The sequence below is a fragment of the Coloeus monedula genome, assembly GCF_965178545.1.
Source record: "Coloeus monedula genome assembly, chromosome: 6".
NCBI lineage: Eukaryota > Metazoa > Chordata > Aves > Passeriformes > Corvidae > Coloeus > Coloeus monedula.
In genome coordinates, this window is record NC_138786.1 from 52673098 (window position 1) to 52695960 (window position 22863).

The following is a 22863-nucleotide window of genomic DNA, read 5'->3' on the forward strand; positions in this document are numbered from 1 at the left end:
CACTTCAGGTGTATCAAAACGTTCAGGGAACAGGAGAGTCCTTTGTAAATTCTTCTGTTAAAAGAGTTGGAACCTATTGAGCTGGTAGGACTAGAGGACTGGAAGGAAAAGGAAGGTGGAGACACAAACTTTCTTTCTCCAAATTCCTCTTCCGCTTCTTTTGGCTCCTTAGCCAAATTTCAGCTAACTCTGTCTGGGAGATTTTAAGGGTAATCTTGGTCATAGTTATACCTCAAAACTTCTGGGTAGAAAAAAAGACCTGCACAATAAAAGTTATCCTAAAGGAATTGAGGTGATCCCGGGATGTCTGCCATAGGAATTTCACCATCATTTTCCTAAGTATTAAGTACTCTTTTTCTAATTTAACTATAAGTCACCTGCTTTAGTCCATTTGAACCTCCTGAGAACAAGCAGAGGCCACATACACCTTGGATATTGCTGGTGGCGATTGCCACCATCCCTGGCTGGCAGGTGACACACAGGCTCTGGTGGCAGCCAGAGCACAGGGAAACCAGCCCCCAGGGAGCAGCTGCGGGTGAGAGAGCTGTGCCTGGCTGTGCTGGCAGCGAGCACAGAGCCCTGCAGCCCCCGGGTTTGCTGATGCTGGTACGTGGGTGCTGCCAGCTCCACAGGGAAATATTTATCAGCAGAGGAAGAGACAAGGCTTGTAAATAAGGGGTTGTTTTCTTCTTATCCTTTCTCCTAGCCTACACTGAGTGGGGAAGGCATTCAAATAGGATCGAGCCAGCTCAGCACAAGTGGCTGTGTGTGCCTGTCTGTGCCTGCCAGCTCAGTGCTCTGCTATGATGCTGGAAAGGTATTTCTGACCATTGTGGTCCTGCCAAGCTTAAAAAATGTCTGTTCTAAATCCTGGTATCTGTCAGTCTCGTTCACTGGTATTTAAATTATGAGCCTGTACTATTTAAAGCACACAAGTACACATGCATTTAAATACCTTCTATCTCATCTGTTGTTTAATAGGATTCTTATTGATATCATTTTTATATAGCAGGATGTGACACCAATCAAGCATTAGATAAACTAATAAACCCTGCTGCTACACTTGAACATGACAGTATACTTCCTGGATGCTAATTCAGGATAAATCTTAAAATAGCCCGCAGTGCAACCAGTCTTCTGCATGTATTATGTGGCAGTCCCAAATTTTTGTCTAGTAGCAGTATGGTTTATTGCCTTCTCTCCTGATTCAACTCTGTGACTGAGACTGGAGCACCTGCATTTTTCCTTACATATCTTTCCTTTCCTTAAGTTAGCACAGCTGCATCACATAGAGGACCCAGCATATCTCTAAGAGAACAGTGTAAACTCAGCCTTTCCATGTCTTTTTCTCTACCTCCAAGGCAGAGTAGCTCTGCCCAGAGCTCAGGATTTTTTGCTTACGTCCTTGTGGTGCCCAACAGCCAGACTGAGCACTGCCATACTGTGTTGCAGTCTGTGGTATAGACATTATCTTCATTTGGACTTACCATGCTCTTTCTAAGAAATCTAATAGATAAATCTTCCCAACATTTCTAGGAATAATCTTTAGAGCTTGCTGCCCAAGCAGTGGAGGAATAGTGAAATAGGTGGGGTGTTGTATCAGGGGTTCTCACTCAAATGCTGGCAAAACCCTCCTGGGTGCTGAGCCCTGGATGGAGCACGCCACGAGGATATCCTCCATGTCAGGGCAATTTGGGCTGTGTCAGACTGCAGGGTATGAACAGCATGAAGTTTGTGTATCACATCAGTAAGCACAGAGGTCTGTAAACAAATTGTACTGAAGGCATGACTCAAGCTCAGAAAGCTCAGCAGTGTCACTGTGGGGGACACTGGCACTGGGAGCAAAGATGAGCCTGGGGCCCCAGCCTCACATGCCATCATCGTGTTTCTCTGGCCTCTATCTCCTTTATTAGCCTCTCCCCCACCTCTCACCACATAGACCTTTGTGCTGGGCTTTATGATGGCCAAGGGAGAACAGCAGCTCAGGTACTCCTGCCCTGCCCCAGGGCCCAAAGCCACCAAAACCCTCCCAGGGATGTCCCGAGCTCAGCCTGCCTCTTCTTCCATGTGTTAGCATTGATATGGCTTTGGCGGGGACAGTCCCCAGAACTAATCAATCCCTCTGTAGGAGAGCTGAACCTGTCGCTGTTTGGGTGTGGTCAACATAGAAATTCAGAAGCTCAGAGGAGAAAAACAGTCACAACATACCAAAATCCAAGTCTGCCTTCCTCTCGGAAACATGCCAACAGTCCTCTCTAAAAGGTCAGCATGGCCCCCTCAGATACTTTCAGACAGAAACACACATTTTTCTATATGAAAAGAGATGTAAGCATCTTCTGATAACTACTAACTGCATTCCAAATTTAAGCTTTAAGAAATCATAGTTTTTTCCTCTGTAAACAAACAAGACATGGAACCCATTTGATGTGTTCAGGTCATACCTTGCTGCCTCGTATGCGACTTTCCCAAGGTTCTCATGTCTGGGGCACAGGTGTAGCCATAGAGCTGCCTTGCGCAATGTTTCAACGTTGTCAGAAAAGCAGCTATGATGGAAATGGCAATCATTCCTTTACAATAATGTGGTAAATAGGGATGCTGTTTTTAACAACAGAAAAAAAAAAAAGAAAGAAAAAAAGAAAAAAAAAAGAAAAAAAAAGAAAGTTTGTGGTGTTCAGTCAGTTGTACAAGTATTACACCAAGTAGTTTGTTCCTCAGGGGTATTAGCTGTTGGCAATCACTAAACCCTTAGACTGTTTTTGTTATTATTAACAGCTTGTCAATTGCCTGTCCACTCCATGCTGGAAAATTTTATTGACTGGGAATGATCAGGACCTCAGTATATACGGGCTGGGGGACAACTGACTCAGGGTGAAAATCACTGCAAAGGTTTGTACTTCGCAATGTTGGGTAAGTAACATCTAACCCCCTACAGATTTTGTTTTGCAGAGTTTGACTCCTGTATTCAGTGTAATCTGTGGTAAAACAACTGGGTTTAGATCAGCTCTTTTATTATTATTAACTTTTAATGAGAGTTTTCCTGTGCACATCTGCCAAGGTAAATTCTGGGTGATCAGGACGCCCAGCCCTCTGGCTATTCGTGTGCTGCTGAAGGCATTTCCCAGCACAAGAGCTGCCTATGCTGTTTCTTCTCCTTGCTGTCCTCACTTACAGCTTAAACAATGCTGTACCTTCAGAGAGAAAACAGAGTATGTTTTCAAACCTAAAGAGCCACGAAAAGCCAAGCATAAGAGAGCGGGACTTTCAGACCAACCCTATGTCTCACCAACTTTTCAAATTCACCTTGGAACTTCACTTGTTAACAGTTCCCAGTTCTCTGCTCTTCTGAGCGGCTCCCAAATCTCCCTTGCTCCTCCTATTTGCGGGAATGTGCAGGTTGGCAGAGTGTCCACGCGGTGGCAGTTCGGTCCCCGGCAGCACGGGGACACACGGGGAAGCTCAGCCCAGCCTTGCTCCTTCCTCCCAGAGCAGCGCGCAGCTGCCGGGCAGATCATAAACACGAGAGTTCCTTGGGGTCATGTCCTTCACTCAAGGGTATAGAAACACGTTAGAATACAAACAAAGGGCTGTATTAAAGTTTGTTGGATCACAAACAAAAGTTTTTATAAGAGCTCATCTTTAAAGCATGAAAAATAAGATAATTATAAGATAATTTCTGCAGTGTACCCAGGCTGAATACTTGGGGGAGTTATCAACTGATAATTATAATTGCCTGAGAAGGTTAATTCTGAGAGCTTACCTGATCTACTCGGGGTTCAGAACTGTATCACATAGCCTGTCTTTCCCATCAAAATGTATAAAATACTAAATATTGTATCACCTCCCGGTGAGCTGCTCGCAAACAAGATACAAGCAGGAATTTTTCACAGGAATTATTCTGAGACTGATTCCAAAAGAAAGAACAACTTACAGATAGTTACAATCTATTCTTGAAGTATGCTGAAAAAACATTGATGAAACTCAGAAAATCAATGTTTCATCAGGAAGGTCATTGAATGTCTTTAAAGACGTGGCTTCATCAGCCAGCTTTAGTTTTTAAACATCAGCTAGCTTTAGTTTTTAAACTTTGTCTGAGTGATGCTATTCTTGCTATCAGCTGTATCTTTCCTAGTGATGGATATTCATACCATGGTAGCATTATATGTACTGCCTGACCAGTGGGAAGGAATGGTAGCTTTTTTCTGAAAACAAGCAATTTTAAAACCACAGCCATAACAGGGAAAAAAAAAAAAAAAAGTAGTTTCAATTAAGATAAACAAAAACGATAGTTAGATGATAATGATGGTCTTCGAGAATATGTACTCAAAACAGAGGGGGAAATAATTAAAGGTTGTTAGGCAATTATTTTAAACCAAAGGAGGAGCTACCAGGTCAAGAAAAATCAATGTAACATTGAATGAAAATTCACATTGAGTGTAACAGAACAGCAAATAATATTTTAAAAAATACCACCAGCTTTTGCTCCATTGTGTTCCATTGTAACAGCTGGAGACTCTGGTTTCCAGTATTTTGTACCATTTAACTGTTATTAAGAGACACTATTTCTCTGAGGTCGTTGTGTGGTGTCACTACCAAACCCTTCTGCTATGTGATGTGAAGCCAGAAGAGCAATGCTGGCCTCCAGGCATGTTCCCTGGAGCTCTGCAGCAGCTCTGCCCACCTGCAGGCTGGAGATGAAGTGGTCAGGTGTATTTGTTCCCAAAGGACAATTCAAGTGGTTTTTCCCTCCCCTCTGCTGAGCATGGTGGCCAGCCAAAAGAAAAAGCTCAGGAACTCCTGATGGGTTTTGAGAGCTTCCACGGTTTTCTGATGAGTTTCTGGTCCTTCTGCCTCTCCAGGGCCTCCTGGGCTGTTGTGACCCAGACATGGGCAGGCTCCAGCCATGCCTACCGGGAGAGGTGCTGGTTCCTGGGGACTTCAAAAGAAGATTCTTGTCACCCTCTAAGGTCTGTGATACCAAATCTTTCTTCAGCCTAGATCACACTATACAGCCAGTGCAATTCCTTTAATCTGCTCTGGTTTTCCAGCATTTTGTGATCTGTGTTTCCATGACAGGTTTAGTTGAAGGTGACCAGTAGATGTTAGCCACTAAGTTGCTCTGAGGGATACATGGGCACACAACCACACAGGAAAACAGCATAAATAACACATAAAATTTAAGTGCTCCTTAAATTCCCCATCACCATTGACTCCCCTCTTCCTCTGTCACTAACAGTCCATTGAAAATTACTTAAGTTTTGAAACAAAAATTAAATCTCTCACCTTACATCAGCATGTGCTGTGGTTGCTTTGATAGTGTTTCCCTGCTCTCTCTGATCTGCTAGTCTCAAACACCAGCATAAATGACCTAAGAAAACCAAGGAAAACCTGCAGATTGTGGCCTTCTAGCACAGTCAGTTTCCACCTGGAAACTGTAGCAAGCTGACTCTTGGAGGTGCCTGGCAGATGATTGATCCATCAGATGGACAAAAACAGGGGGTTCCACGACTTACATCTACTCCCTCCTTCTGCAGAGAGGCGTGGCCAAATGGGAGCTGCTGGGAGAGTGGTGCAGGGAAAATCCACCCCATTGGAAATGGGATGAAAACTCCTGCAGTGTCTTCTATGGTGCTGCCAAACAAGGTAGAGACCCAGAAGTGGAAAATACACATGATAAAATTCCAGGTAGCTTGGTATGCTACCTCCAGATGGTTGAGCAAAGCTTGTGCAGAGAAGGAGTGTGTGATGGGGTTGTCCTGTGAAAGTCTGATTGGCAGCGCTTGCTGTCCTTTGGGCATAGTGGGGCTGCAGGGATCCTGCTTCTGCTTCTCCTGCTGCACTCAGAGCTGTGGGAATGGTGGAGAGGAGTGTCAGCCACCCTGCATGAAAGATAGGTGACCTTCAAAGGGATGGTGTGGGCACAACCTGCTGCAGCATTGGTAGAGGGAGCTAGCAAATCTCTGAGGAGGAAGGAAGAAGGGGAGGGTTTATAGAAGGCCATGGAGGTTGTTGCAGTGATTGAAAGACTGCTGGACTAAGGTGCAGCATCCTTCCTGACCTCCTCATGTACTTGTGCAGAGCATCATCTCCACCCAGGAAAGCATATACCCATACATACACATACACATATCTATATCATAGAATTATAGAATAGTTTGGATTGAAAGGGACCAGGTTGCTCAAAGCCCCATTCAACCTGGTTTTGAACACTTCCAGGGATGGGGCATCCACAACTTCTCTGGGCAACCAGTTCCAGTGCCTCACTAGCCTCACAGTAAAGAATTTATTCCTAAAACCTAGTTTTTAAGATAATCTACGTTCTTTAAGTCCAAAGCCATTCCTCTTTGACCTATCACTACATGCCCTTCCTTATAACAAGTCCCTCTCCAGCTCTCTTGCAGCCCCTCTAATAAGGTCTCCCTGGAGCCTTCTATTCTCCGGGCTGAACAGCCCCGACTGTCTCAGCCTGGCTTCACAGGAGCTGTGCTCCAGCCCTCTGAGCATTTTCGTGTCCTCCTCTGGACCTTATGCATACACGTCCTCATCGGCACACGCCGTGGGGGTGTGTTTGAACGGCGCCGGGCTCTCAGCTCAGGCCGCCGCCGCCGCCGGGCTCTTTAAGCGGGGCCGTCCCCGCCCGCAGCCGGGGATTCTCCGGCCCGCCCCGGCCGCCCTTTGCTCGCTGCGGGAGGAGGCGCTGCGGGCGGCGGGGATGGAGGCGCTGTGGGCGGCGGGAGGGCTCCTGCTGGCCCTCTCCCTCTTGGCCTTCGTCCTGTACTGCTGCTACGTGCAGTACATCCACGCCAAGTACGACTACATCCCCGGCGCCCCGCGGGAGAGGTAAGGGGCTGGCCGGGCAGGCGAGGCGGCGGCGGGCCGGCTCGGTGTCTCCGCAGAGCGCTCGCTGCCCGGCTGGAGCCGAGACAACGTCAGAGCAGAAAATAAACCCTCCAGCCGGTGTCCATGGGCCGGGCCGGGCCTGGCGGGTGCGGGCAAGGGCAGCGGCGAGGGGTCACGCAGGCTGGGCACAGCGCTCACGTGTGCCCGCTTCCCGGGAAGCGCCGGCACCGCCCGGCATCGCTGAGGATCCTGCTCAGCAGCACGGCCTGGCTGGCCGGGGCTGCATGTCCTGACCTACATCTCCCGGCTGGCCACAGCGGCGTGAAGGGGCGCTTTAGAGTCGCCCACCCGAGCTGTGCGTTTGCTCATGACCCTGAACAGGGACTTGACAGCAGCACCAGCCGTCCCACACTGCTCCAGGGGGCACATTGACACTAACTCCACCAGGCATCTTCCGTGCTCTCCTTCATAAGCCAGGTGTTTGGTTTCTGCCAAAAATAAATAAAAATGTCATAAGTGATAAAGAGTAGTGAGAAAGCTGCCAGCAAGGCAGTGGCAGCGCTGTCACAAAGAGTCGTGGTTCTTGCAGCAGCGTGTGGGCTTCCCATTTAACCTCACCTGTGGGTGCACATGCCCTCCATAACATGCCATAGGAAGAGACAGCAGCACTCATACACAGCCTCACAGGGACACCACACCTGCCCACCTCCAGGCTTCAGCCTACTTGTGTAATCGGGGTTGGATACCAAGACTAGAGAGAGGATGATCCTGTCATACCTGAACCTCCTTGTCCTTAGGTTCATTTTGTAGTGTGAAGTAACACTGTAGAGTGATGGCATGCAAGAGGAGCTGTGAGTGGACCTTGTTTCCTGTGCTGCAGATAGAGCAGTTTCCAGAGCTAACAAAAGACTTGTGTTGTGTTTGGGGCTTTCACATCATTTTGGAATCCAGTTACAGTGGAGGAGTCAAACAAGTAGAGGATTAAAAGTTTCTGTAGATGTTGAGTAACTTTGTTGAGTTCTTGTTATTTTAAGCACCTCCCAGTTCCAACAGTAATAAAATAAGAGCCTGTTTTCCCCCTATAGCTTATTTATACTGAAAAGGATGATAGCATGGCTTTCTGTCTCTCAAATGGAAAACAGATCTTGAGTGCAGCTTGATTCATTTAGCAAGGAGCTTGGCCAAATCTTCCCTCAGATTTATGCAAAGCTGGTGGGAATTTGCCACTCACAGCTGAAGGAAGGAATTGATCTCTAGCTTTTTAATGCAGCTGTTGAAGAGTTAACATTTTTTATTAATCTCTTCAGTTTCCGTATTAACCAGTGATTATCCTCCTCAGTATTTTAAATGACATGGCTTTGGACAGAAGGAGATGGTTCCTAATTTCCCTTAACAGAAATCCATTGACAGAAATGAAGTTACACTTACCAGGGAGGAGCATGTGTTAAAAGAGTATTTAATGCAAATGTCAGTTTCATGTACAGCAGTGTAACAGCTGCAGTCGAGATTCAGTCAGCCAGGCAGAGAGCAAAGCAACTTGTGGGGGGCTCCCACCCAAACCCAAACATCTCCTATAATACAGCATAAAAAAGAGACCTCATCCTCCGTCTCTGTACTGGTCTTCCTGGCTTCATGCAAGCACCAGCCTATCTTTGATACCCAGTTTACCAGCTTGGTGAGGGCTGGGCATTGGCACAGCTCAGAGTTATTTGCATCTTCCCTTATGAGGAAAACATGAGAAACACTCACTAAGCAACAAGGATTGCAATCCATACAAAACCCCATGCTGGCATCCTCATGACACTCTTAACCTTCATATTCTGCAGCTTTTTATTTGGACACCTGCCAATCATATGGAGAATGCTGAGGAAAAAGGAGTTTACACCAGATCTCTTCCTGCAGTGGTAAGTTGAGGCACATCAATAACATTGAACGGGGTAGTCCTGTAGCACAAATGGAGAAATCAAGGCACAGAGACCCTGAATTACATAATTAGCATCATTCAGAAGGCTGGTAGAGGAGCTAGAGAAAGAGCATTGATCTTTCAGATCAGATTAGATATTAGAAAAAACTTTTTCACTGAAAGAATGGATAGCCACTGGAATAAGCTGCCCAGGATGGTGGTGGAGTAAGTTTGTGGAAATGTACAAGAGGCGTCTGGATGTGGCACTTGGTTTATGGGGTGATTATGGTGGTGATGGGTTGGCAGTTGGACCAGATGGTCTTGAAGGTCTCTTCCAGCCTTGATGATTCTGTCCTTCTGTGGTTCTCTTAATGGCTTTGTTCACTGGGGACTGTGGTAGTTCCCCACTGCATGTGCTCTGGTCCTTCGAGGTTATTAGGTCTGAACTGTTTACATGTTGGTAGTTTGTACCATAATTCTCTTTCTTTTAATTTTCTCTTCTTACAGGGCAGAGAAATATGGACCTGTTGTACGAATTAATGCCTTTCACAGAATCTCACTATTGATTGTGAGTCCTGAAGGAGTGAAGGTACTGAAAAATAAAGCCAGATCAATAGTGGGGATCAGCCCATTCCTCCATAAGGGGAGACCTGGTACCTGACGATCAGAGCAGCACAGAGCAGCCAATCTGTGCTTGGCTCTGGCTGGGTTAGGAGGATGAGGTGCTTTGCTCTCTGGGCTGCCCCGATTTATCTTTTTCTTGGTCAGTTAATTTATTTTGTTACTTTTATTTGAACAGCACATATAGCAAACATTTACCACTTGTGAAAAGCAGGCTCTCTGCAAGAGCTTAATATCTCAAATGAATGAGGTACAAGAGGCCAAATTTCTTTCTCTAAATCTTTGCAATTACAACACAGTGAGATTTCAGGTCATTGGGCAAAAAAGCACTAGAGGCATGCAAAGCAAGCTAGCAGCACAGGAACTGGGGAATCAGGGCACACAAAGTAATTCATCTACTCTTCAGACTATTGCTGCAGAAGGAAGAGAGTTAAAATGTGTGTAAGTGACATTTTGTGTTTTGTCTGGGAAAAGGATTGCACTCAGTATTCACTGACCTGAGGTTTGATTTTAGGAGTTCTTGATGTCACCACAGCACCCAAAGGATCCAATCGTGTATGGTACTCTTTTCAGCCTGTTTGGTGAGAGGTAGGCAAAACCCATCTGAAGCCACTGTGATCTGAAAATAAGTGCAAGATTAATAATATCACAGGCATGACATTTTGACTCAGACCATTTACCTTAGTGTGGGGATTAATTTCTAATTCCAGACATGTGTAAGCAGCATGTACCTATTAAAATACATGCCAAGTCAAATGTCTTGCCAGTCAGGGAGGAGGATATGTTGGATTTTGTTTTACCTTGATCATGTATCTTTTTTCCCCCTGGGGATATTCAGTTAGTCTCAGAGCAGTCTGCTCAAGACCATCATCAAACTTCTCAGATTTTAGAGCACTGACTTTAGGGCATTCCATAAGTTATGGCAGTTTGCAGCTTCTAAATTCAATTCCAAAAAAGGGGAATTTTTCTTTGTTTGTCTGAAGCTTTTAAAAATATAATAATCTAATTATTATATTAATTATTTGCATAACAGCTGTAATGAAACAGCATCTTATTGGACTCAGCAGTTCACATCTACCTGGCAAAAATATCTGTGGTTCAGTTGTTGTCCACAGTGATGCAATGGTTTCATACTCAATGGTGCTCCCTACACATGGGAAAAATAAAAGAAAGTAGATGTGAAATACTTATATTTGTGACTACACAGGGTTCAGCTGGCTCCCTTGCATAAAACTGTTCCTTTCCTTGTTTTCCTATGTGCTAGGTTTCTAGGGAATGGCTTGGTAACTGTTTGCAACCATGAGCATTGGCGCAAGCAGCGGAGGATAATGGATCCAGCTTTCAGCCGAAGGTAAGGCAAATATTTCCAGGATGATCCAGCTGTTATTTTTACTGTATTGTCATGCTTCTCCCTGCCACTATTTGTTATTTAGAGGGAAAAAAAAAAAAGTTTAGTGCCAAAATCACATTTAATTTAGAATCCAGCACACTATTCCCATGCCGAGTATAATTTGACGAGACCTCCCACGGAACAGTGACACCCCTATGAACTCAGCAATGGTAGAAAGGTCCCAGGGTTGTGTATCCTGGAGCATGGTTATGGCTGCCTTATCCTGCTGGAAAAGATAAGGCAGAGGGTTGGTCTGGTTTCCTAGTGTGCCTTGATGCATTGTATGTTGGGTTCAAAGATAAAAGTCCATGTGCCTTGACAGGCACAGGCCACAGCCCTTTGCAATGACAGATGTTAATTACATGGCAGGGCAGAGCTGGGCTGCTGTAAGAAGAATGTAGCTCATTTTATCTGTTTGCTTTTTAATGTATTAAGAAAAATAAATTATAAATTTAAAAAAATTTTACAATTTTCTATGGAAGATAACGAAAGTTATTTTGCCTGAGCAAAGATGTCCTCTCCAGAGCCCCCATTACTCATCTTTATTGATTTTCAGCTACCTGATTGGTCTGATGGAAACTTTTAATGAAAAAGCAGAGGAGCTGATGGGGAAGCTAGAGGAGAAAGCAGATGGAAAAACAGAGTTTAGCATGCTGTCGATGATGAGCCGGGTGACTATGGATATCATTGGCAAGGTACCAGCTGTCCCTCTCATTTCCTCTGCAACTGGCAGGAAGGAATGGAAGTAATGCCTACCAGCAGCAGGATGGGATCAGGAGCTGGAGGCAGAGAGAAAGACCTTTACCCAGCAGTGCCAGAAGACCTGCTGGACTAATTGTGCCACTTCCATTTGGGCTGAGCCTTGGGAAGGGGCAGTTAGGGAAGGGTCTGCATGGTCTAGGTGTGGCTCACAGGATGGAGACCCTTTGCAAAAGTCCTTTCAGCCTCGTACCTCCCACCCCTCCATGCCAAAAGGGACACACCAGGGCTCTTTTCGTGGGTGGAGGTTGTGTTACTGCCATTACACACCAGCATGAAGTCTGCCTTACACTGCCTTTTCCCTTTCTATGCAAACCAGTTTGGTATGAATGGAGAGCAGTAGTAAATTATTAATCCACCCAAATAAGGGTGGATTAATAACATAACGTAGATATTGCTGTCCCCTTGCAGCCTTCTGCAAGGTAGGATCTAGCCTGAGATATTTTTAGGGGAAAAGGCAGCGGTGTGAGGCTATCCTGCTCTTTCACCCCCACCCCAGCAAGTTGCCTTTTTCTCTCCTGCTTCTCAGGTAGCCTTTGGCTTGGAATTAAATGCACTGAGCGATGACCAGACACCTTTACCAAACGCTGTGACTAAGATTATGGAGGGGCTGAACAAGGCACGCATCCCCCTCATACGGGTCTGTACTCTCCTCACTTCAGTCCTCTCTCCTCACATCCAGCTGCTCCTGCTTGAGTTTGTGGGCTGAAGATGGGCAAGGTCATGTTGGGGAAACAGTCGTCTGTAGATCTTTCCCTCCAATGTGCCTCAAGATAAAATTCATTAGTGCTTTAAAACACTTGCAAAATTAACATTAATATTTAATGCTTCTTTTTTGTCTTTTCTTCCCCCCTGCGTCTGTCTCCTTCTGATATGGTTTTACACTCTCATACCCATAAAAACCTGAGATTTTTGCCATTTGTACAAGAAGGACAAATTTGTTCACTCAGAGTGGAAAAAATTTGAGCATTCTTGCCATAAAAAAATTACATTTTCAACTCAAATTCATCTACTAGGAAATTATGGATGTAATATGAAATATTTAAGTAAAGAATTATTTCAGTGTCTCATGAAAGCTGTAGTTCAGGCTTTTAGAGCTCCTGTTTTCCTTTTTGAGACTGGGGTGAGATTCGGCATTGCATGCTGCAGTGTCTTTCCATTGAGAGGTGAGGAAATTTGCTCACAGTGCCCAAAACATCAACAAGACACAACATCAGCATGCACAGATTGAAATATTTCAGCCCAAACCCTTCATCCTGTAGGCATTCAGTTTATTCCATGGAGAGCAAGTGTTTTTGTGACAATTGTCATTTAGCAGAAAACAAGGCGCTCACTTGTAAAATAACATTGACATTATTTTTTACCGACAAAAGGAATAAAATGACTCAGGAAATTCTGTATCAGTTCATGCCAGGGCAACGGAAACTGGTAAAGGAGGCCAAGGAGAGTGTGAGGCTGTTGAGACGTGTGGGGAAGGAATGCATTGACCGGAGGAGAGAAGCCATCCAGAATGGGAAAGAAGCCGCACTGGATATTCTTACACAGATTCTGAAAGGAGATGGTAAGGGACACGTTGCTGTTTGGGTGAATTTCTCTGTGGCATGTTTTGCCATGAAGTTCAGGGAGGATTGTTTTGGGGATCTGAACTTGAATCCTCCTTTAAAGTTGTTTTCACACTGAAGATAGTGAGAGTTGCTTTGAAAATTCCCTGTTTCTTTGTGTTGGATCAAATATTGGTCACAAGTTATCCCTGAAATGTGCACTCTCTCAGTGTCCTCTCTCGATGCCACCTCAGCCAATATGTGCCAAACAGGGCAGAGCATTGTGAGTGGTCCAGCTGGGGCACAGGGGCATTTTCTAATCCCATTTGTTTTTCTATCTTGACAGCTCTGGAGGAAAGTAGAGATGATGAAAACATTCTGGATAACTTTATCACTTTCTTTGTTGCAGGTTGGTAGCTATTTTAATGCTTGTATATGTCATGTGGGAAGCTGTACTCATTCTTGAGCTGTCTACAGGGTCATGATTAACATCCTTGTTAATCATAATTAACACCGTGATTAACATCATCACTCCACATGATGCTGCTGCAACCAGGAGTTTCTTGGTTGGAAGACAGCAGTATTGCACTGGCACAGTTCCAGCAGGGTGAGGTCTGAAAAGAACTCTTAATTTCTCATACACAAATGATATATTGTCCTCTTTCAGTGATATCAACACAGCAAATCTTGCCAGGCTGGTGTTTTCCAACCACTGGCTTCCCACTCTCTTTTCCAGCCTCTGTCTTTCCCCTGCCCACTGGGGTGCAAGGCTATTCCTTATGGGGTTCTGGCCCTCCCACCCAGATCCCACTAAACCCCACCAAAAGCATCTTTTACTTATTCCATGTGTCTTTGCATTACCTCACCCACATGATTAAATGCCATTCTTGCCTAAGTAGGAGAAGGCACTGTCAAGCCAATCAGAAAATGTATGGGCCAAGTAATTATGTGAGAGAAACAACATTTTGCAGATCAATAGGATTTAGGTTCATAAGAAGGAGAGGTCAAAATGCTGTTCTTTCGCAAGAAAGATATTATTGCAGCAGACATCTTTGCAGAAGTCTTTTTTCTGTAATGCATTAAAATAGTACATATGCCTATCCATGAAAAAAAGGGAAAACTGTCCACATCACAGAGTCAGAAATGGTTAAGGTTGGAAGGGTCTTCTGGTCCAACCTTCCTGCTCAAGCAGGGTCATCCGAACACGTAAAGCAGACTTTTCAAAGGAAGATGGTAAGGAGCTCTGTTTTCCCTCAAAACCAGTAAATCCTTGTGCTTTGGCAGAACTGGGTGTCCCATAATATGACAAAACAAATACTGGACCTCACTAGCCCTCCTGTTAGGGAGCTCATAATTAATGGGTGCTGCATGCAACCACTGCAGCTTTGACGTGGGCAAGATGGGTCATATCTTTACCAGCTATGTCCTTTTCTTGTCATTCCTGAAAGCTCTTTATGTAGACTTTACATCCCTTTTATTATTTCTTTTAATTTCTAGCATACTTGAAATAAAACATTTGGGGTTTGATGTTTAAAGTTTTCTATTCACAGTCACCCTGGTAGACCATTTTTGTGTCATGTTATTATTTCATACTAACCTTTAAACTGAGTTTTGTTATCATCAGGTCATGAAACCAGCTCAAATCAGATGACATTTACAGTAATGGCACTGGGCCAGCATCCTGAAATACTGGAAAGGTATGTGTGCTCCAATTTGCAGACCCAGCTTGATGTTAGTTTCAAGGTGAACTTAATTGTAAGGATTATTAAAAAGATAGGATCAGTTCCCAATGAATTCTAGCCTCCCTTACAAAATAAACAGTTTCATAGTACCAATATATCCAAAATTTATAAAAAGAAAAACATTAAGATGGATTATTTCAGTTTCACCTAGGTGACTTTTTTCAAAGCCTTTATACATGCAGGTCCCAAATCCCACCTGATTCAGCTGCCCTATATGCACATTGCCTCATCCTGATATGAGGTACAAGTTCAGGAAGCCTGGTTGGGAATTGGTAGGCATTTTGCCTGAGGATGGGTGTGTAAGTCCAGTGTCAGTGTCTGGAAAGTAAAAGAATGTAATTTGTCACCTTGCCTAGCAAGAAACAGGCATCTGCAGCTAACGAGCTTTAATTGAACTGCAGGGCTCAGGCTGAAGTGGATGAGGTTCTTGGTGCCAAGAGAGACGTTGACTATGAGGATCTTGGCAAACTCACCTACTTATCACAGGTACTGTGGGAGTGAGGTAAGATACCAGGCAGAGCTGTTTGGTAGCACCTCTGACATGTCGTGGAGGAGCCCCCACACTTTTAAAATTTTAAAAACAATGCTAATATTTTATCCTGATAGTGTTTGTTTCCAGAGAGTCAGCAAGCAGGTAGCCCGAGACGTTTGCAGCAGCCCAGCCGTATTGTGAAGGATGCTCCTCAAATTTACAGGATTCCTTCACTGCTTTCCTTAATTATTACCAATTTGGGAGCTAGAGTAGAGTTGCATAATCCCTACATGTTTAAGGTGAAACAATAGCTGTAATTTTAAGAAGGGTGTGCAAATTTGAGCCCAACCTGTGTGTGAATCCCACACACTTTCGTAATTCACAGGTCTGGTTTTGTTTGATTATTGTTAAAACATTTCCAGCTAGGATCTCACCATATGCCATAAAGTGGGATTTGAGGATAGACAAAAATTATGGCTGGGTTTTCTAATGTCAATTTTTCATTATTTAATCTAGAAACCCTCTTCAGTCACTCGGGGTGGGGGGCGGTAGGGGAAAGAGTTTGGTCTTAAAAGAGGTCTTGAGTATAGAAATGCTGGTTGGTAATGAACTGCAAAGCCAGGGTTGGCTATTAGCCAGTGTTTGTGTTGCATTTCCTTTTTTACAAGATGGGGGACACCAGTAGCCCTCAGGAGAGGCTGAATCACAGTCCTGGCAGCTGTTCTGCATAAATTGCCCAGATTTTAGTAGTCTGCCATGATCCTTTTTCTTTTAAACTGCCCTGCTGAGGTGAGCAACAGTGTTTTACCATTTGGCACATCCCATCCCACAGATTACTGTGCTTTGATAGCAGATAGGTTTTATAAGTCTATTTCTCATAAGGAAAAGGCAACTCTAGGTGATTACAGAAATCAGCAGGCTTCCTTAGGCTTCTCCAAACACCATCACAATTATACCACTCCAATTAAGATGAGGTATCTAAGCCTTTCAGTTTTAAGACAGATCACATGAGAGCTTCTCAAAGCAGACCATTTATTTAACACCAGCTTGGATCTGTACAACCAAAATCAGTAACCCTTGGTCAGAGCCAGTCCATCACTGGAGTATCAGAGACTGTGGGACTCCTCTCCTGTTGTTCAGGCAATTCTGAATCCTTTTGTCCAGGTTTCTTTTTCATTAGTCCACTCGTGCATGCACACAGTTAATTGCATTTTCAGTGTGATGCTCATGTGCACTGTTAATTAGGTTTCACTTTGATGAAATAAACCATTCTTACAGCTCACTGACACCAAAAGAAATAGTCTTGTTCCATTTTTTTCTCAACATTCCCTATTCATTTTCCTTTACCAGATTGTTTTTTGTCATTTTGGAGCTCTGGCCTGGCTCCTCAAGCAGCAGAACCAGGACAAAGGCAGGAGCTGAGAGTGAGAAGGAGGTGAGAGAAATCACCCACCCTCATGGCAGCCAGTGCCCAGAACAGCTCATCGGGGCAGGAGACTTCACTCTTAGATATTCTCTTTGAGTTTGCTTTTTCACTTAGTTGTTGATCTGACTTGAGGTGTTAGATCTCTTCCAGGATTTCTTCTGGGTTTTGTGTCTTTTTCTCTGTATTTTACCAGCTGTAAGAAAGAACTAGGCCTGTATTTTGCCCACAGGAGTCCAAGGCACATACACCAGCATCTGTTTCAGAAGTCAAAACCTCCCATTTAGCTAAACTGAAAGGCCACAGGGAGGTAATTAATTATATTTCTGCTTCCTACAGTCTATGAACTAACTGACCTCCTGTGCTTTTTGCTGATGAAGGTTTTGAAGGAGTCACTGCGGCTGTACCCACCTGTCTCGGGGACGCTCCGCAGGCTGGAGAAGGAGCACATTGTCAATGGCATCAGAATTCCTGCAAACACCACAGTCTTTGTGAGTCCCATCCACCACCAGCAGCTTTTAGCTGCCCCAGTTAATCCAGATGTAATGGACCTGTGGTTGAGAGGGCCAAAATCTTCCCTGGGCATATTTGTACTGGCTTCTCTAAAATTTTGACCAAAACTGGGGTATGAATTAAGACTCTCAGTTGGGACTGGAGAGTGGAAAGCATTTATGGTTTTATACCTCTGACAGCAAAGAAGCATTTTCAGTGTGATGCTGCTGACTAACAAAAATAAACTCTTTCTTGCCAGCTCAACACTTATATAATGGGAAGGATGGAAAAGTTTTTCAAGGATCCACTTACTTTTGATCCAGATCGATTCAGCAAAGATGCACCTAAGTGAGCTTCTTTTTACTCCCATGTTATTAAATATGTATTAAGAAACCATTACAGGAAGAGATTTCAAGGGAAAGAAAAGTAGAATAAAACTACTTTTCCATTCCAGTATGAGCAACACTAAATCATATGAATGTAAATAGAGAGCAATAATGCACAGCTTTTGTTCAAAAATTCTTTAGACTACATTACCTTACAAAAAAAACCCCGATATTATTCTTATTAAATGTTTATATTGAGGTCAAAGCTTTGGGCCCAAACCAGGTTGAATATTTACTTTAGAACTATACAAGCATTTAATGTGTGACAGCCCTGGTCCCAGAGTGCTTGAGATGTCTCCATATTAGAGAGGGGAGGAGGGACTGAGGGAGAGAAGATGCTGTTCAGCCACGTGGGCAAGCAGCCTAAGTCTAGTTGGTGGTCAGGAGTGCAATAGAAGGGACCAGTGACTAAACAGATGCAGAGACCAGCACCAACTACTTCACGAGTCAGGAGTTTTCCTTCAGCTTTAACTTCAGAGTTAGTCTGAAGTTAGTCTGGTCTCCTGAACCAAATGCCTTCTCACTCACATGGTTAAGAGCTGCCCCAATAATTGAGTGGATTTTGACATCCTCATGACAGGCTGGAGAGCATTTAGAGTGTGCTTGACATTCAGCTTTGAAATAAGGCTGGCAGCTGAGCCATACAGTAAGGAGAGATGATGAGGAAACGTGCTGCAGAGATGTATTGCTTCTCTGAAACAAAAAAAAGAGTTAATTTGGAGACTGCTTTAACAAGTCAGATAGGCAAGGGGATATTTAGACCATTTCCTTGCTGCTGTGATGAAATATTTGCTTGTTTCTTTACAAACAAGTTGTAATTGTAATTTTGAACATTTTTCTTTGCAGGCCATATTACTGCTATTTTCCATTCTCTCTGGGACCCCGATCCTGCATCGGGCAGGTGTTTGCACAGGTGAGTAGAGGCCTGGAAGAACACTTTGTTAGCAAGCACTGTGCCAGCTCAGGGTGTGCTGACCATGGCTGGTGGTGGGCACCAGATGCCACACTGATGTCCTGTGCACTGACCCTCTTCTCTTTAGAGGGAAGATCTCCCCCCATGACCATGAGAGGCATGTCTCTCAAATGCAAGAGCAGACATCCATGCAGCCAAGGTCTCTGCAGGGAGGAGCAGCAGGCTGCACTCCCTCCAAACTGTCCTGGGTCAGCCTGCTTGAATCCAAACCCCTTAATGGGAATCACAGTCAACATCCCGTTGCCAGCCAAAGTCAAGCACACAGGGGATGTGCAGAGGGCCTTGGGGATCATCCCATGGCTGCCACTGACAGAATCAAGGCAGGGAAAACATCAGCTGGAGGAGGACACAAGCCAGAACTAGAACAGAGAAGGTGAGGAGGGGGCTACATGGACAGAAGGAACAATTTAATGTGTATGAGCATGGCAGAGAGTGTTTCAGGACAGCCAGAGGCCAGCGCGTCGGGTCTGTGCTGTGAGCTCATCTAAGCACCAAAGCTCAGAGTGCTTTAGTTTTACAGTGTGACTTCCAAAATGGATTTAACACATAAACACAAGGACTTAGGGCCTGTCAGTTGTCTTCAAATCCAGGAAGTCCCAGGGTTCCTGCCCAAACTCAGCTGGCTGCATTAACATAGTAACATTTAACTTTTAAATCTCTATATTGACAAAGCAGTGTAAGATAGTAGACTGACTTTGAGCAGCTGCAGTCCAAGTTGTATTTGCTGTCACTGACCATGAGTTTTTCTTCTTAACAGATGGAGGTAAAAGTGGTGATGGCAAAGTTGCTGCAGAGGTTTGAAATCCAGCTGGTGCCAGGACAGAGTTTTCAGCTAGTGGAGGCTGGAACCTTAAAGCCACTAGATGGAGTAATATGTAAATTAAAGCCAAGGAGCTCTGCAAGAGGCTGCCAGGCGTGACTACTCAGGGAGCAGAGTGTGTCATGATAGTGCTAGTGTTTCTTCTGATTTTGAAGATTGTGACACTAATCAAAGTTTAGATTTTTCAGACTCCTTTAGATGATTACTAGACTGAAGTTATTTCTAACCTTCCTCATAATTTACTGAAGAAAACCTTAGGAGAGTCACTCTACTGAGCATCTTCAATCTGGAAGCGTACCTGGAATTGCCAAGCTTGTTCTTTTCCTGGGGAGCCGTTTCATTCTGACCAGACTTGGAAAAGAACATCCTTTCACTGGAGTGTCCCTGGAGCGCCACAGAATCCCACACTCCAACCCCAGCTCATAGTTCCCACTAAGCTTATATACAACACAACGTGGTCTAAGTAAACCCTTGTTTGGGGAGTTTCCTACTTACACAATGAAATCAGAAAAGAGTAGAGCATAGATTTGGGCTGAATTTAGGAAGAGATATTTAGAGATAGTCTCTTGGTCAAAGCAATTTTTCTATCCCTGCTCCAAATGTGAAGAACAATTGGTAGGAGCAATCTGGAAAAAAAACCCAAAAAATTTAGAGTCTGAGGCCACCTACCTTCTCCTGCTGCTACTGCCTGGTTTTATTCAGTCTCTTCTACTTTTCATCTGATATTATGCAAAGTGTAGATTCCCAGTCCACACTGTATAAAGGGACTCTCCTGCTTCCTCCTACCCCTCCACACAGCCTGTGCTCATTCTTCTGAGACACTTTTTTGTTGGAAAAGTCTTGCTGCCTTTATTTTAACCTGGATCATTTTCCCCATCTTGTTTGCCACAAAGCTACAATAACACTCAGACCAGATGGTCTAGAGGTACAGGAGGGCTGGAAATAAGTGCCTGAACTAAATGCTGCTTAAAATAGTGTTGCCACTGAAAAAATGTGTCTGTAACTTGAGACAGAGACAGGAGAGGGAAGGTCCTGCACCCCCTTCTTCTGCAGATGTGCCCAAATTGCCACTGCAGCCAGGCTCTGCCAGGGAGAAAAACTATCATTTGTAAATGCTGCCTTCCAGAAATATGTGGATACCTAATGGGAGTTTGGACATCCTCTATAATGAAATAGAGAGAATTAAAGACATATGATGCTGCCACTTTTGTTTCTTATCTTTCTGAATTAAAAGGGCAAGAACACAGTCCATACACTGTCAGGTTCCTGTGGTGGTTTCCATACCAGTAAGATCCCAGAGCTTTCCCTGACTTTGCTCCTGTTGTGCACCATCTCGTTCAGTGCAGCAGTGGGATAGCAGCCTCAGAAGGTTTATGCTGCTCTTAATAATACAATCAACACCTTACAGTGTAGTAACATGACTTGCACCTGGGGTACCAATACCTGTATTGCAAGGGAAGGTTTAGTTCATCTACCAGTAGACCAGCTCTTCAAGACCTTGTGCTGGAAATCTGATTATATCCTCCTAGACATTAATAAAACCTCATTGGGGAGACTGAGGGTTCTTCAGCTGGACGTGTGTTCCAGGAGCTGACACAATAGGGAGCGGGATGTTCCATGCTGGTCAGGCTGGATGTGCTGGTGGCATAACAAATGGCTGAATCCTGAGAATATGTCAAAGGCAGGGCAGTATCGCGGTGCTGTGGGGAGTGGGGGGGCAGGCTGTGACAGGAGTGGCATATGCTGTGACCAGCACACAGACAGCTTGACAGACATTGGCAAATTGTGCTGTGGAAATGTGAGATGCCACCACACCAGGGCTCTGCTCAGTGCTACCAACGAATGTGTTGAGATTCATTAGTTACACAAACTCCTACTGCCTTCTGCCACATCTGCAATGGGGTCAGGCACCTCCAAGGAGGGCTCAAGGGGGGTGTTAGCACGTTAAAATTCTGCAGTGGGTTCTGTCAGCCCTCACGTACCCAAGACCAGAGCCTTCTGACTGCTTTGGGCTTACCCTTCGCAGAGAATACTCTTCCTGCTCTCTCTGCAAGCCCAAATGCCATCCAGATCTTCAAGGACCAGTGGCACATTTTGTCCTTTCCCTACATGCAAGAGAGTCTCCTATCAAGCTGATTGCCTCCCAGCAGATGGCAAGCATTCATTGCTGATGCACCCAACAGCAGCAGCACTCCTCAGCCTTCACAGCTCCTAAGTCAGGCTGCCCTCATACCACTGGAGGAGATGATGGCCATGAAAATGCCCTGCAGTGTTCTAGTGGATTTATCCTGCATCTCTAGCCAGGAGGTCATCTGATCCATCATCTGACCCCCCCTCAAAAAAAAAAAAAGGAGCAGGTTCAGGAAAGCTGCTTCCTGGTGCCCTATATGCCAACTGGGTGCTGGCATCAGCTTTGCCAAACCCTGTTGAGAAACCTCAGACCAGAAGTGCCTAGGGAGACACAGCTGTGCCTGCCATGGGCTATAAAAACACCTGAGAGCTGCAGCTGTCTTGGACACCACAGAAAAGGGCAGTCTTTCTTCATGCTGGGGAAGAGAAACACATTATTCAGTTCCAGGGCAATCATTTTTGCACCAAGCCCTTGGCTAGGGTTCCTAGCTGGTAAGGCAAAAAAGCAGAGCAAGGTCTGTCTCCCTAGTTCACTTGCTTGTCTCCCTAGTTCACTTGCACGTGCCGTACCTCTAGCTAACTTTCTTCTTATCCTTTTCCTCGCTCTTGGGCAATACAAAGAGAAATCTGGAAATGGCTGGTGGGGTGATTTTTCCCTGGGTGCCACCCAGGCATGGCCACACACGGGCCGGTGTTGCATGCCTGGAGCTGGGATGCAAGGTTTCTCAGTTGACATGGAAGTGCAAAGCCAGGCTGCTCAGGAGAGCTCCTGCCCCTGCACTCTGCAGGTAAGTGCTTGCCCTCCAGCAGCTGCTCTGGTTTTCACCCTGCCCCAGATGTGTATACTTTCAGATGGACAGGAACTGTCTGGAGACAGCCAGAAGCTCAGCTGGCAGGAGACAAGGTAACTGCTGCCCTCCAAGGCAAGGGCACCAGTGATGACACGTATTCCCAGGAGTCTTTATTAGAGGTGTCTAGGTCTTCCTCCTGTTCTGAAGTGGCTGCTGCAGGTTTCTTTGATCCCTCTCCCAGACCTATAAACTCCTGTTCTGGACTGATGCCCAGGACTTTCATGTATGTGCTCAGAGTGAAAACTTTTCCCCCCAGGATTTTTCCCCAGGTTTTTTTAATGCTAACCCAAGAGCTTGATCTTATCCTTTCTAGATCAGTGTCATAAACACGAAACAGGGAAATGCTGCTGCCTAGATCTCTTGGGCTAGGAGCAAACCAGCTAGGGAAATTGCGCCCAGAGGTGTCTCTCTTTCAGAAGGCAAACACTTTCAGTGCTGGCATGGGAAAATGGGATGCTTTCTCACCCCAACTAGTCCGGAGCACAGGAGACTCCCAATTTTTCATCTACATTTCATGTACAGA

The 22863-nt window shown here is 44.9% G+C and overlaps 1 protein-coding gene across 1 annotated transcript; it reads left to right on the top strand.

Annotated features, from left to right (window-relative positions):
- Window positions 1-6690: 6690 nt before the first annotated feature.
- Window positions 6691-20550, top strand: CYP46A1 (cytochrome P450 family 46 subfamily A member 1). Its single transcript, XM_082283322.1, has 15 exons — window positions 6691-6837; window positions 8664-8741; window positions 9248-9329; window positions 9876-9949; window positions 10626-10712; window positions 11308-11446; window positions 12040-12150; window positions 12915-13071; window positions 13398-13460; window positions 14676-14748; window positions 15195-15279; window positions 17069-17179; window positions 17440-17528; window positions 18413-18479; window positions 19297-20550. The coding sequence occupies exons 1-15, from the start codon at window positions 6710-6712 to the stop codon at window positions 19456-19458; spliced, it is 1506 nt and encodes a 501-aa protein (XP_082139448.1). The 5' UTR covers window positions 6691-6709; the 3' UTR covers window positions 19459-20550.
- The last annotated feature ends 2313 nt before the right edge of the window (window positions 20551-22863 follow it).